The sequence below is a fragment of the Haematobia irritans genome, chromosome 2 (assembly GCF_050003625.1).
Source record: "Haematobia irritans isolate KBUSLIRL chromosome 2, ASM5000362v1, whole genome shotgun sequence".
In the NCBI taxonomy this organism is placed as follows: domain Eukaryota; kingdom Metazoa; phylum Arthropoda; class Insecta; order Diptera; family Muscidae; genus Haematobia; species Haematobia irritans.
Window position 1 is genome coordinate 107,567,273 of NC_134398.1, and position 17,039 is coordinate 107,584,311.

The following is a 17,039-nucleotide window of genomic DNA, read 5'->3' on the forward strand; positions in this document are numbered from 1 at the left end:
AGTTAGGAACTTCCTTGGGATGGTTGGGTGGTGGAACCGTTAGTGGCTGACTGTTATCTTAAGCCACGCCTTTTCTATTGTCACTCCTCTTCCTATTTTCATCCACTTTAATTTTTCTAGGGATCTCTTTCCCATTAAGAGCTACCTTAAGTATTTTTTTTTTCTTTATGTAGACGAACCCGATTACTATTATCCGAGGAAAACAACCCCCCCCAAGACTCAGCACGGCCGGTACAAGAAGGTAGCCAATGCCTCCGGAAATAGGACCAGATATGGTGGGTCGTCACAGTACTTTATTGGGGTACGAATTATATTGAAATGTGGACTGGTAAGTTGTATTTGAAAATGTGGCTTGTGTTGCCCTAAGTATATAAGGAGGTTCAGGAACGCTTTGGATTGCGCTGTGATCCAAGAGCTCTGTTGAATTTATGTATGTAACTTTTACTATGGGTCGATTTTCTGTGTTTGAAGGGTTGTTTGGACGTGTTTTTGATAAAAGAAATTTGTTTTGAAGTGCGCAGGAAGTTTTGGATTTGAAATTATCGGAAGTCTGGGACGTTTTTAATTGTATTATTGATTTTATATTTTCCGAAAATATTTTGTATTGGTCGAAAGTCTTCCAATATTTTACCCTGAGTTGCTTTGGGTTTACTGGATTTTTATTCTGGTGAATTAGATCTTGACATTAGTCTTCTGAATAAGTCTTCTGAATGATTTAGAATAAATTCTAAGGTCGCGATATGATAATTGATTTGACTGCTGTCGTCGGTTTCCACAAGATGGATAAAATCATCACACAAATTATGAAATTTTTGTACGACGTCCATTTTTGTTTGTATTGTTCAACATAATTCGAAATTGGAATTTTATGAGGTCGAAAAAATGTCCCCGCAAGCAGTCAAAAAATGTCAAATCTGGCAACTCTCATTGAAGATACACCAGAAATAGGGAGATCCAAGTTTGAGATGTAGCAAGGAGAGAATGTCACAGAAATGTCTCTTGATGTTTGAGTACTATTGTTTGTGTACTTACTGCTTTCTTTGTTTCTTCTACTTGCGTGATATAGATTTCGTTGTTGCTTTGATATCGATGATGACGTCACTGGTATTCGTTCGTTGATGCACGATGATTTTGTATGTCCCAATATTTTTACACCAAAGTTTTGCACAGAATATATTTTTGCCGATGTTGGCCTTGAAGATGATTTACCGTTAGGAGTACCGTTTCGTTTGGAAAAATTTTCACTTTTTGAAGACCACAATTCGTTTTGTGAAAGTTACGTGATACATTAATGTGATTTTAAATAATTTTGATTAAATCGATTTCAGTTATTTAATTTTATGAAATGTCGAACAATTTTATTTTTTTAAAAATGTCACTCAAATCACACAGAAAATTAAATCGGAAAATTTTAACTAATTTTTGGAAGTCAATTTTTGGCCAAAAATTTGAGATACTATGTTTTGAGTCTTTACGCACAAAAAAGTTTTTAATCATTTCCAAAATTTTATTAAAAGTCACAATAACACAAGATTTATATGGTTAATATTGTTTTCGTTTTTGGAAATCTTAAAATAATCACAATGTGAATTAGGTCACTTTTCGTTTTAAGAAAAAATGTCCAAAAATTTGCACAAATTAATTGATAATAAATAGAAGTTTTATTTTGAAAGTTGAAAATTACGAAATTTTAAATTGTATCTTGTGTGTCATAAAAAAATTCACTTATGTTGATTTGCATTTTGAGATGAATGAAAGATTAAATTTTAAAATGTCCACTTTTCGTCAAAAGTCACATGATTTTTTTAATAACTTGTGCACAAACGATTTTTAATAAATTTAATCACTTTTTTAATCCATAGGTTACTGTTCACATTTATTGATTTTTGATCTCAAAATTATCTTTGAACGTTTTTAATAAAATTATGTTTTCATTAAAAACACACTTATTCGGTTCGAAGCTGAACAAATGTTTAGTGGGGGCATAAATTCCCACTAAAGTTATATGGGGTTTTGATGGGGTTGTAATTCAGGTCGGTATAGACCTTACGATTTCTCACTATAAATTTGAGGTCGACTATGACCTCTAAAAAATGTCACTGATGTCTGTCCGATTTTACCGCACTTTGCCTTTCAAATTTATAAGTCCTTTATATATGTTAGTTTTCGATTTAGTATATTTTATTTTATTCTTTATTAATTTCTATATAATTTCACTTCAGTTTAGTTTACTTTTGTATATTAGTTCACAATGTAAAATTGGCAAATGTAAGTTAATTTTTTTTTTGGTTATTTTTAGATCTGTTCTAAAATGGGCTTTCAAGGTCTCTCAATATGCAAATAAAAAGATTTTATCTCATATTTACATCCGACGTTTCGTTGGTGATTTCCAACTTCTTCTGGAATGAATTTTTTATTGAAATCTGGCAACCATATTGTAAAAAGAAAAAAACATACAATTACTTCTATGTAGCGTATCACAAGCTAAACTCTAAACTTACATTTAGTCTTTTGTCATATTTTTTAAAATTAATTTTAAATTGTAAAAAGTAACGGCACAGGAACACCACGACATTAAACAAATATTTAAAATAATTTCAAAAATAATTACAAAACTAAATTAAAATATCACAGATGTCTTATGACTACGATCATAGAAGATAGGACGTAAACTAAATAATAACTAATGTATAGGCAGCATTAGTTTTATCTTTGTCTTCTTTTCTGTTTATTGCACATTGAACTCTTTTTTGTATTCTTAGACTCTCTAGATTATAACGTTTATTCTCCTTTCTCTCTTTGTCTAAGATTTTGACACTCTCAAAGTCTGCTTTATGTGCCAACTCAATGCAGTGTTGTGCTAAAGCTGTTGTATGCCTTTTCTTATATCTGCTTCATGTTCTGTTACTCTTGTCGCTAAGCTACGTTTAGTTGTCCCCACATAGTATTTGTTGAATGGTTGTTCATCATTGCCTATGCACTTGATTTCATATACAACATTGCTTTGTTGCGTTTTCTCTATTTTTGTTTTGGTTTGGGTGAATATCGTACTTAATGTTTTGTTGGGTTTGTGAGCGAATGTTGTTTGTTGGTCTTCTACTATTTCTTTTAGCATTGTTGTTTCCGTTAGCTTTGGGATATATGAAATGCTATAATATTTCATGGTGTTGCCAAGTGTTTTGTTATCATACGTATTATTTCGGGATTTTTGTGTTTGTGTTGTAGACTTCTTAATTAAGATTTTATTTATTTATTTATTTATCTAGGCTAAATGATACCAGCCGTTTTGATATAAACAGTGAAGTACAATTATAACATAAAACAAAGATGAATAAAATAACAAAAAACAATTCTAATAATAAAAAAAGACTTTAAAATTATAGACAAATAATAATATACACATTTATATAATTTAATAATAAAAGAAAATTGATGTATGAAACAATACAATAATAAAATGACTTATTAAATAAAACAAAAGTATGAAAAATGGACAATGATAAATATAATATATAATAGTAAACGATTTAATTGTGAGGAAAGAGATTATAATAATCAGGAACAAGATAACAACAGGAGAAAAAGAGCAGGAATTAACAGCAGCAAGACAAACAGGAACAGGGAATTGATAACAACAGGAAAAATTGTTGGATGAACAGGAACATAGACTATGGAGCAAGATAACAGACAGGGGAAAATGATCAAGAAACAACAGTAACAGAGACGAGCAGGAACAGTAACTTTACAGGAACAAGTGGTCGGGAATGGTTGATAACTAGATGAGCCAAGATATAGCGATTGTTAAGAATATATAACCAGTCAAATTAGGCGAACCCTAGTCTAGTATTTGCAATAGAGCGTTTAATTAATACAATTGAATCAGAGATAGAAAATAAATAACATAATTCGTTGTACTCTTTTGACATCCTATAAAAGGGATTATGTAACTCATAGTTATGTTTAAAGACAGGAAGCAATAACGGGGTAAAGTTCCTTAATTAACGCAATGGAACATTAAACTGTAAAGTATGTATTAAAAATGGTGAGCCTATTTCCCCTTTGAGCAATTTCACGAAGAATAAAATATCTAACATAAGTCTCCTACGTCGCAATGTAGGCAGATCAATGAGTCTAAGTCTGTCAACATAGGGAGGTAAATCCTGAGAACTACTCCAACCTAAATATCGCAGGGCAAATAACAGAAATTGTTTCTGTACGGACTCGAGTCTATTAATATGGCACTCATAGTACGGGGACCACACAATCGACGCATATTTCAGTATGAGTCTCACAAGGGAAACGAATAAGCTTTTACATAAATATGGATCATTGAACTCCTTAGACCACCTCTTGATGAATCCCAACAGTGCAGACGCCTTCCCAACACAAGAGTCTATATGCAGATTGAATGTCAGCTTACTATCCATCATAACTCCTAAGTCCTTAAATGAAGTAACGTTCCCCAAAATATAGTCTCCTACACGGTAACTGGTCGGAATTAAAGTCGTCCTTAAAAATGACATTTTCCTACATTTCTTCAGATTGAGTCTCATAGAATTAAAGGTACACCATCTAACAAGCCTCTCAGAATCTTCCTGCAATTTAAACGAGTCATCAAGTCTGTCAAAAGATAATAATAGTTTGACGTCATCTGCAAACATCAATATATCGGAATAATGGACAACAGAAGGGAGATCGTTTAGATAAAGAACAAATTGTAAGGGACCAAGGTGGCTTCCCTGAGGCACACCAGACGTCGCCGAAATCCTCCTAGAATAATAACCTGCAAATTGGCAGTAAGGCTTTTGACACAATAGTGTCAAAAGCCTTAGGTTAGGTTAGGTTAGGTTAAAGTGGCAGCCCGATTAAATTTCAGGCTCACTTAGACTATTCAGTCCATTGTGATACCACATTTAACTAAAGGTACCTATTACATATGGGCACTTCAGTCTTAACCACTGAACCTTCTCTATTATTAACTTTTGTGGAACCAACCAGATTGCTCCAAAAACATTAACAAACTGCTTAAGTTAACGTTTTCCAGGTCAGCCAGTAATCTAAAGCTATATGCTCCTAAAATTCGCTTACGCCTTACACAAAAAGCAGGACACTCACACAAGAGGTGTTTAATTGATTCCTTTTCCTCCACGTCATGACAGCTTATACAATAGTCATTATACTTCGCACCTATAGTTTTTGCAAATTCGCCTATCAGGCAGCGACCCGTTATAGCAGATATTAGGAGTGCTATCTGACGCCTTGAGAACACTAGCATATCTAGTGTGCGGTTTAAGTTTAAATGGGGCCATATTTGCTTGGTGTCGTTACAACCCTTGCAATTTTCCCATCGAATATTGGCCATCATAACAGCCTTCTCACGCAGTAAGAGCTTGCAGGTGGCCAGAGGCATACCAACAGATTCTAGTTCCCCTGGAATATGTAAGGTAGTTCCTAGCCTTGCTAACACATCTGCTTCACAGTTCCCCGGTATGTTCCTATGACCAGGCACCCATATTAGGTGAATATTGTACTGCTCAGCCATCTCGTTGAGAGATTTGCGGCAGTCTATGGCCGTTTTTGAGTTAAGGAACACAGAGTCCAAGGATTTTATTGCAGGTTGACTGTCTGAGTATATATTAATGCCAATATTTGTTGGAACATTACTTCTCAGCCAATTCACCACCTCTCTTATTGCCAATATTTCAGCCTGAAAAACACTACAGTGATTAGGTAATCTTTTCGCTATTCGAATTTCCAGATCTTTAGAATATACTCCGAACCCCACTTGTCCATTCAATTTGGAGCCATCAGTATAGAAATCTATATATCTTTTATTCCCCGGGGTCTGTGTACACCACGCCTCACTGTTGGGAATTAGAGTTTCAAACTTTTTGTCGAAAAGTGGTTTTGCCAGGGTGTAATCCACTACGTTAGGCACATCTGGCATTACTTTGAGGACCGAACTATGACCGTACATTTTTTCCGACCACAGCGATAGCTCGCGCAACCGCACAGCCGTTGTTGCAGCTGACTGTTTGGCCAAAATGTCTAAAGGCAATAGATGTAGCATGACATTAAGGGAGTCTGTTCCTGCCTTACTAAATGCTCCTGAGATACATAAGCTCGCCATACGCTGAACTTTATCTAAACAAGTCGGTTTCTGAAGTGCCGGCCACCAGACTACAACACCATATAGCATTATAGGTCTAACCACTGCCGTGTATAGCCAATGCACAATTTTTGGTCTTAGTCCCCACTTTTTCCCTATTGCCTTTTTGCACGAGTACAAAGCTACCGTGGCTTTTCCCGCCCTCTCTTCAATATTAAGCCTAAAATTCAGCTTCCTGTCCAAAATAACGCCAAGGTATTTTGCACACTCACCAAAGGGATTTTCAGTACCCCCTAAGGAAATGGGCCTAACCGTGGGAGTTTTGCGATCTTTGCAGTACATGACTATTTCTGTCTTTGCTGGGTTTACACCAAGACCATTATCTTTCGCCCATTTCTCAGTCATCCGGAGAGCTCTCTGTATAATATGTCTGATTGTGGATGGGAATTTTCCCCTGACTGCTAGCGCCACATCATCTGCGTATGCCACCACTTTTATCCTTTCTTTTTCTAGAGAAACCAGAAGGTTGTTTATAGCAACATTCCAAAGAAGAGGTGATAGAACTCCTCCTTGGGGAGTGCCTCTGTTCACATACCTTTGTATGTTTGCTTGCCCTAGTGTGGCTGAAATACGTCTCTTCATTAGAAGTTCGTCTAACAGCCTAAGAATACCTGGATCAACATTCAGAGTTGTCAGTCCATTTAATATCGAGCTCGGATGGATATTATTGAACGCCCCTTCGATGTCTAGAAACGCCACGATTGTGTATTCTTTGACAGATAGTGAGCTTTCAATAAAGCTGACCAGTTCATGCAATGCGGTCTCAGTAGACCTGCCCTTCGAGTATGCATGCTGTCGTTTCGAGAGCAAACCTGAATCCACGGTAGTTCTAAGATACATGTCTATCATCCTCTCCAGGGTCTTAAGTAGGAATGAGGATAAGCTGATTGGTCGGAAATCCTTCGCACTCGAGTGAGAGGCCAGGGGATAATTTTGTCAGTTACAGCTTGTAACTCCGCCGGAGTAATTCCATCAGGTCCAGGGGATTTGAATGGTCCAAAGCTATTTAGCGCCCATCTTATTCTAGTTTCCGATACAATTTCCTCGGCAGGAAACGACCGCTGAGCAACTGTGGCATCGCCAGTACATGGTTCAACCGTCTGATTTCCAGGAAAATGTGTGTCCAATAGTACCTCCAGCGTCTCCTCACTGGACGTTGTCCAATTGCCCTCCGATGTTTTAATGAAACCTGGAGCGGAGTTGGTGGATGCTAGAACTTTCCGTAGTCTGGAAGCCTCGGACGTATTCTCAATACTGCTGCAGTAAGCATTCCAAGAGGTATGCTGAGCCTTTCTCAGTTCTCGCTTGTATCCTCTCAGAATCTTCTTGTAAGCGTCCCAGTCCTCAGAAGCTCTGGTGGACTTTGCCTTGTTCAAGAGCTTCCTGCAGGATTTCCTCATATTCCTTAATTCCGTAGACCACCATGGTGGTCGATGTTTCCCCCTTGGCTTTCCTCTAGGGCATGCAGCTTTCAGTGAGATGTTGAAGGCCTTAGTAATCCGCTCCACTGCGTATTCGATATCTTGCACATTTCTCATATTTGTCTCTGGTATTTCCGGTATCATCATATTGAACGATTCCCTATACCTATTCCAGTCAGCTTTCCTTGCATTTGGCGGAAATATGGTCTTGGTGGTATGAACATCAAATTTGAAACTGATGTAGCGATGATCTGAGAAGCTGTGTTCACTTAAAACATGCCACTCAGATATCATTTCATTCAGTTCTTGCGAGGCCAAGGTGATGTCCAAAACCTCTTGCCTGTTTTTAGTGACAAAGGTTGGAACATCTCCCTTGTTGCAAACTACCAGATTAGTACGCAAAATAAACTCTATTAGCGACTCTCCCCTTGCATTAGTATCACTACTTCCCCATATACTATGATGTGCATTCGCATCGCATCCCATAATGAGTTTCGTCTTTGTTTTCCGTGACTCCTCTACTAAGGTCTTAACGGCATATGGAGGCATCTCCCTGTCATGTCCCATGTAGACCGAAGATACCCAATATTTGCATTTGGCTATTTCTAAACTGGCAACGACAGTGTCTGTATTGCACATTGAAGGAAGCAGAAACAAGTTGAGCTCGTTTTTAGCAATTATACAGGCTCGATTTACATCATTACCACTATACTGCAATAGTTTGAACCCCGGAGTACTTAATTCACATATTTTGTTTTTATAAACATATGGTTCTTGAATAAGAACTATATCTATGTCCCCTTTCATCAGGAGAACTTTTAAGGCAGCACATGCAGCCTTACAATGATGAAGATTTATCTGGAGGATCCGTAGGACCATCGAGATTTTCAACAACCGTCACATCAGCCGCTTCAATCGAGTCATCAAGAATGTCCTCTTCAGAGATATCGGTGACTCTCGCAATAACCATAGGTTCAACTTTGGTGAGTTCTGAGGCAGTAGAAGCCTCCTCACGCATACGGTATCTATCCATGTCTTCAAATGTCTTGGTATCCCCCTCGACTTCGCAAGAGGATCCGCTTACTTCTGATTCAGACAGAGGCTTGTCCATTTCTGAATCCTTTAGCTGATCGTTTTTATACACCTTCATTTGGATATAATGAAAGCCATAACATACACGGCCCTGGGACTTTGCTTTCAGGGTCAGGAGGGTTTGCAGGTATCCACGCATGTGCTCTTGGTCTAGCCGGTATGTCTTTCTTCTCGACTAACTCTAGAGCAGCTCCTTCCCAAACTTCACCAATTAGTATCAGAGCAGCTTTAAAACATTCTATAGACCTCTGGTCCTCAAATGCGACTAGCTTAAATCGTCCTTGATACCAACCAGCCTCTTGGTGTCGAGGATCTGGGCCGGGAAACTTTTCCAGCACCTGTGAGTAGACGCCAGACAAAGCATTCTCAATTTCCCCCCATTTTTGCTTTGGAACCATACCGTCCAATGCTCCTTTATTAATGATAGCCATCACAAGGCTGTCTTTAGCAACTGAGGCAAACGATCGTTGATCCCTTTTGGAGGATGGCAGCTCATCCGGTGATCGTTCCCTTTTTCCAGCCTCAAGAATTCCTTGAGCCCATTTTAAGGAATCGCTTTGTTTAGCCGAAAACGTGCTTGGGTCGACTGATCCTAATTTCTTTAGGATAAACAAAGCATTTCTGCGTTCTTTGAATCTCTTTCGTGAGGGATTACCTCCTTTTGATGCCGTTACCTTGGAAAAGGTCCGACTTGTCAAATTGTCGCCACCTGTCGACCCGTCTACAGGTCGACTAATTGGGCCTAACTCTTGGTCATTGCCCAAATCTATAACTCCAGTCGATACTCGTCCACTGGGCCCTGAAGTTAGCAACCCAGTGGATGTCTTTGAATTCCTCTGCATGGTGGCCTAATATCCCACCACACTTGAAATTCGTAGTAGGTACTTATTACGATGATTTTATCCGCTATTAAAAAACACGTCCGTTCCGTTCGACGGTTGAAATAAGACATGGTTCAACCGTCTGATTTCCAGGGAAGTGTATGTCCAAAAGTACCTCCAACGTCTCCTCACTGGACGTTGTCCAATTTCCCTCCGATGTTTTAATGAAACCTGGAGCGGTGTTAGTGGATGCTAGTACCTTCCGTAGTCTGGAAGCCTCTGACGTATTCTCAATACTGCTACAGTAATCATCCCAAGAGTTTTGTTGAGACCTTCTCAGTTCTCGTTTATATTCTCTCAGATTCATCTTGTAAGTGTCCCAATCCTCCGGAGCTCTTGTGGACTTTGCTTTGTTAAAGAGCTTCCTGCAGGATTTCCTCATATTACTTAACTCCGTAGTCCACCATGGCGGCCGATTTTTTCCCCTTGGCTTTCCTCTAGGGCATGCAGCTTTCAGTGAAATGTTGAAGGCCTTAGTAATCCGCTCCACTGCGTGTTCGATATCTTGCACAGTGCCCATATTTGTCTCCGGCACTTCCGGTATCATCAAATTGAACGATTCCCTATACCTATTCCAATCAGCTTTCCTAACATTTGGCGGAAATATGGTCTTTGAAGTACGAACAGCCAATCTGAAACTGATGTAGCGATGATCTGAGAAGCTATGTTCCCTCAAAACTTGCCACTCAGATATCTTATCATTCAGTTCCGGAGAGGTCAACGTTACGTCCAAAACCTCTTGTCTGTTCCTGGTGACGAAGGTTGGTGCATCTTCCTTATTGGAAACTACCAGGTTAGTACGCAAAATAAACTCTATTAGCGACTCTCCCCTTGCATTAGTATCACTACTTCCCCAAATACTATGATGTGCATTTGCATCGCATCCCATAATGAGTTTTGTCTTTGTTTTTAGTGACTCCTCAACTAAGGTCTTAACGGCACAGGGTGGCATATCCCTATCATGTCCCATGTAGACCGAAGATACCCAATATTTGCATGTGGATATCTCTAGACTGGCTACGACAGTGTCTGCATTGCTCAATGAAGGAAGCAGAAACAAGTTTAGTTCGTTTTTAGCAATTATACATGCTCGATTTATATCGTTACCGGTATTATGCAAAAGTTTGAAAGCCGGAGTGCTTAATTCACAGATCTTGTTCTTATATATGTATGGTTCTTGAATAAGAACTATATCTATGTCTCCTTTCATCAGGAGAACTTTTAAGGCAGCACAAGCGGCCTTACAATGGTGAAGATTTATCTGGAGGAACCGTAGAACCATCCAAATTTTCAACCACCGTCACATCAGCCGCTTCAATTGAGTCATCAAGGTCTTCCTCTTCACAGATCTCGGTGACTCTCGCAACAATCCGCGGTTCAGCTTTGGTGAGGCTTGAGCCTGTAGAAACTTCCAGCATATGATTTTCGCCATAGTCTGTAGGTTTTATGTCTCCTTCGGCTTCGCTAGGAAATTTTTTCACTGCTGACTCTACCGGAGGCTTGTCCGTTTCGGTATCCTTTGGCTGATCGCTTTTGTATACCTTCATATGGATATCATGAAAGCCATAACTTACGCGTCCTTGGGTCTGGGCTAGATGTGGCAAAGACTGAGTGTTCAATATAAACACTACATGCCGTCTTGGCCCATCCACTTCATCCAAACGGCCAACCTTCCAATCAGCTGTTGGAAGATCTGGGTTACATTCTTTTAGTCTCTCTAGTATTGACTCAGGATCAGGAGGGTTTGCCGGTATCCATGCATGTGCTCTAGGTTTAGCCGGTATGTCTTTTTTATCGACTAACTCCAAAGCGGCTCCTTCCCAAACTTCACCAATTAGCATCAATGCAGCTTTAAAGCAATCCATAGACCTCTGGTCTGCAAAAGCTATTAACTTATATCGTCCTTGATACCATCCAGCATCTTGCCGTCGAGGACTTGGTCCGGGAAACTTTTTTCGCACCTCTGAGTAGACACCAGACATCGCGTTCTCAATTTCCCCCCATTTTTGCCTTGGAATCATACCGTCCAATGCTCCTTTATTAATAATAGCCATCACAAGGCTGTCTTTTGCAACTGAGGCAAACGATCTTTGATCCCGTTTAGAGGATGGTAGCTCATCCGGTGATCGTTCCCTTTTTCCAGCTTCAAGAATTCCTTGAGCCCATTTTAAGGAATCGCTTTGCTTAGCCGACAACGTGCTTGGGTCGACTGATCCTAATTTCTTTAGGATAAACAAAGCATTTCTTCGTTCCTTGAATCTCTTTCGAGAGGGATTGCCTCCTTTTGATGTCGTCACCTTAGAAAAGGTTCGACTTGCCAAAGTGTCACCGCCAGTCGACCCGTCAAAAGCCTTACTGAAATCCGTACATAATACATCCGTCTGGCACCTATCCGTAAAAGACCCATAAATCTTCGTAACGAACTCTAACAAATTCGTCACAGTGGACCTACCCCTAACAAAACCATGTTGACAGGAGGAAATAACAGAACTCATATAATGACTCAGACGCGCCGTAATCAACTGTTCAAAAAGTTTCGGGACAGCACTCGACTTAGCTACACATCTATAATTCTCAACAGCAGATCTACAACCACTTTTATGTAAAGGTATAATATAACTCTCCTTCCACAATCCCGGAAAGACATCAGTCGATAAAGAAATATTGAAGAGTTGAGTGGGAGGAACATAAATCACATCTGCACACTTCCGAAGAATAGCAGAAGGTACACAATCTGGACCGGGTGAAAAACTCGGCTTCAATTTCAACAAACCCTCATAAACTTCTTCGTATGAAAATCGAATATCAGGAACAAAATTAGATGGAATAATTGAATAAGGATAATCCAAAGTTGGAACGTAGCCAGACACATATGAAGACTGGAAAAATCCGCTTGTTGTTGTTTATAATATATTGTGGGATGAGTTTTTAAGAAGAATATTTTCTACCTTTTTTAAATTGGCTGTCTGAAATTGTTGATCACTTAATTTTATTGATTTTTAGATTGGGCTCATTGCAGTATTTATCTTTTGTTTAAAAGGTTGAGTAGAATGAAAATTTATTGTTCTTCCGGAAGCTATTGATTTTGTATACCATTCTGTGGAAATTTTGTCGCTATTTCTATGTAGCTTTACGTCCAAATAAGGCAAGTAGTTGTTGGTTTCTTTTTCTATTGTAAATTGAAGTTTGTTGTGGTATTTGTTGAATGTTGCAAGTATTATATCTTCATCTTCTTTTTTAATTACCGCAAATAAGTCGTCCACATAGTTAGTTATAAATTTTATTGTAATGTTCCTTTCACTAAGTTCTTTGATAGTTTCTGCTAACATATTATCCAAAACTATGTCGGCGATCGTTGGAGACAATGGGTTTCCCATTGGCATACCATACGTTTGATAGTACAGAGTTTCTCCATACTTAAAATAATTGTTGTCATTGAAACAAAATTGAAGTAGTTTTAAGAATTGTGTTTTAGGTATTTTAGTGTGTGTTTCTAAACTTTTCCATTGTGTCATTATGTTTTTTATCGCTAGGTGTATAGGTATGTTGGTGAATAACGATACCACGTCGTATGTCGTTTTCGTCCAAAGATACATTTTTTAATCTGTCTTTTAGTTCATATGCATTTTTTATATTATATTTTTCCGAAATGAGATTTTTTATTATGGAACCCACATGCTTGGACACGTTGTAACAGTGCACTTCAACTGACGACGATATTGGTCGAATTTCTTTTAGTATAAATATTAATGTATATTTATTTGCTTTATGATTGATCTTTTAGTTGTTTGTTTGATGAACGCGACCGACGCAAGGGTTTAATGACTACTGTTGTTTTCTTGTTTGCCTTTACGTGTTAAAGGGTCAAAGCTAGAAGAAGACAACATTAACAACAATGATGTCGATTGTCATCGATGATGAGTATGTCTTGTATTGTTGTTGTTAACTGTTGTTCTAATGAAAATAAATAGAAGATGTACAATATCGATATATATGTGTTTAATATATTGTCTTATATTATGCATATAATTCATTGTAGAGTACATTAGGGTGGGTCGTCTTTTGCATATAAAATTGAATATATGATGACTTGGATAATAATTAGAGAAAATAAAATAGACATAGAAATAGAAAAGTAGTGATAAATAAATAAGGAAAATAAGAATATTTTACTACTTCAAAGCAAATTAAGTAAATGAATTTATAAATTGAAATTTTGTAATTTTCATTGAAAAAATGCATGGTTTAATGTCGTTCGACATTAAGCAGTGGATCTATATGGAAATGGTATCCATGAGATGATTTATACGCGCACGCCACAATATTTGTATCAGCAGTTAAGTTTTCCCCGATCGAATAGAGCTTCAAAACTTATTATCGCATTCATTTTCGCAATACGTCTTTGGAACTCTCTACCAAATGAATTACAAACTCTCAGCAATTCGGTAATTTTCAAACGAAAACTTTGGGAATTTTATAACGAAATATTTATAATTTTATAAATATTTATATCTTTTATATATTATTTTTATTATATTTTTGTTATTATTTTATTTTTATTATTTATTTATTTATAATATTCCTTTTTTGCTTCACTTATATTTATTTGAAATTTTTTAATTTTTTATATGCCATTTTTGTTATTAATTCTATACTTAAATTTATTTTTTAAAATTGTATTAGTTATATTATTAAAATATATAGGATATCCTTTATTTATTATTTTGATATATTCCGTTTTTCGTTAAATTTCAAACTTTTCAATTAAACTTGTTTTTTCTCTGTAATTTATTGTCTTATCTTAATATTTAAATATATTTTATATGATTGTATTAGTTATAAGATTTTAAAAAATTATAGGATATTCGCACCCGTTCTATAATAAAAAAAATTCATTTTTATTGTGCGGGTATTATTCAATAAAGAAATAAATGTGAAATTGCGACCTAGACAATGATTACAATTACAAAAATGTGTTCACAGGCAGACTGGTGCAGGATATAAATATTTACGATTACAGTTAGCAGATCGATCTTAAAATGTCTATGAGTCCTTCTGACATTATATACAGCTTGTGTTCCAAATTCTAAACCTATAAGTTCATTTTTGTAATTTTAGCCTCTGAATCCAGTCAATGGTGTCATAGAGGTTTGTTGAGTTACAGTCATTTGTTATTTTATTTTTATTACTATTTTTATTTATCATTTATTTACTATTTATGTTTATTTTTCTTTGTTGCGTTATGTTTGTCCGTTTATTACTAAACAGTAACTTTGGTGATTATGAAGAACAACGGTTCGGTGGTTGGATGTTGTATTCCTTCTGCAAATGTCAAAGCACTGTACGAATTTTATCCTTTAGTGCTGAGTTTGCACTCTTCTGGTGAAGGGAGTTCATTGCTCACATTGGATAATAAGTGACATTATATTTAAAAATATTTATAAACATTTTACTTATCTACCTATTCGAAAACAAAAAAGGAATTCTTACCTGCCATCCTTGTAACAAAAGGCTTCTGTCCACAGCTCGTAGCCACATGACTGCATCTCCAGCTTCAAAATTTCGTAGTTTTTTGCATCGGTAATGAAGAAATATACCCAAACATTTCAAGAGTTCAGACGTTGACGCCTAAGATAAAAAGAAAAAACAAAACATATTCAAACAACCATGAACATACTAGTGCAGACAAAAATCATAAGAACATATTCATAATTTTTAAGCCCTTATTTATTCTTGCAAAACTATATCGTGTACCTCAGACTACCGTCTATTTTTTGACCAGTCCCGTCCTCAAGACTTCCTATCTCAGCTTCAGTGCTCTGAAGTTCATTCTTCAACAGCAGAGCTCTCATGAGGATCTGGAGCCGTATTGTATGAGTAACTTACGTAATCCGAAGGCTGCCATATCAAAGCACATTTACCTGTGTACTAATAAATTTCATGACATTGCACTCCTAAATACACATCATATGTATGTAATGCTATGTTCCCGCTGACTCGTTTTTCCAAAACATTTCATCCTTCACACCGAGTTGAGATGTTTTAGTTTGACAGTCATCATAGAAACTAGAAATGCCCATTACTCTAAATTCAAATATAAGCAACGTTTGTTCACATAAATACAGCAACCGCCAAGGAAAAATTGTTTAAATCGTTTTCACAACCCTATGTTCTTCAAAGCCTTTATTTCAATAATTTGTCATATAACTTTAAAAGAGTGTGTTCAGTCAGAGCCTATTCCAAATTAGGGTTGTTTACATTATAAAATTGACGTGTTTTTGAGGAAAACTTGTGTGTTGAACTTGATTTCTGTATGGGGAAACTACCCGTTTTTAAATGCTTATAAAGGGATGGCTATAATTAATAAAGGAGGGGAAATTGAGAACACAATGTTTGGTGTCTACTTAGAGGTGCGAAAAAAGTTTCCCGATGTTAGATGGTATCAAGGACGATTTAAGTCAATCGTATTTGCAGACCAGAGGTCTTTGGATTGCTTGAAAGCTACTTTGATACTAATTGGTGAAGTTTGGGAAGGAGTCGCTCTGGAGTTAGTCGAGAAAAAAGACATACCGGCTAAACCTAGAGCACATGCATGGATACTTGTAAACCCTCCTGATTCTGAGTCAATATTAAACAGACTAAAGGAATGTAACCCAGATCTTCCAACCGCCGATTGGAAGGTTGGTCGTTTGGATGAGGTGGATAGACCAAGACGACATGCGGTTTTTATATATAACATTGAGTCGTTGTTACATCTATTCAAGACTCAAGGACGTGTAAGTTATGGCTTTCATGATATCTATATGAAGGTGTACAAAAGCGATCAGCCAAAGGATTCTGAACCGGACAAGCCTCCGTTAGAGTCAGAAGTATCTAAAGGCTAAAGCTGAACCGCGGATTGTTGTGAGAGTCACCGATATCTGTGAAGAGGAAGCCCTTGATGACCCAATAGAAACGGCTGATGTGACGGTGGTTGAAAATGTGGATGGTTCTACGGTTCCTCCAGATAAATCTTCACCATTGTAAGGCTCCTTGTACTGCCTTAACAGATTAAAAAGATTTACAATGAAACTAAGAACACAAAAGATGTTTAGGAAAGTACTAGAAAATAAAGAAATGACTTTAACAAGTTATATATAAATAAATATATATATATATATATATATATATATATATATATATATATATATATATATATATATATATATATATATATATATATATATATATATATATATATATATATATATATATATATATATATATATATATATATATATATATATATATATATATATATATATATATATATATATATATATATATATATATATATATATATATATATATATATATATATATATATATATATATATATATATATATATATATATATATATATATATATATATATATATATATATATATATATGTGTGTGTGTGTAAGGTATCCCTGACGCGTTCCCTAACGTTCTG

At 36.6% G+C, this 17,039-nt stretch overlaps 1 protein-coding gene across 1 annotated transcript in view; it reads right to left on the bottom strand.

Annotated features, from left to right (window-relative positions):
• Cdk5alpha (Cdk5 activator-like protein) overlaps positions 1–15,188 on the bottom strand; it is a 173,657-nt gene extending 158,469 nt beyond the window's left edge. The window contains exon 1 of the mRNA XM_075295835.1: positions 15,054–15,188. Within this exon, the coding sequence (XP_075151950.1) occupies positions 15,054–15,101 (48 nt within the window). The 5' untranslated portion in view covers positions 15,102–15,188. The remainder of the gene's footprint in view (positions 1–15,053) is intronic.
• Between the last annotated feature and the right edge of the window lie 1,851 nt (positions 15,189–17,039).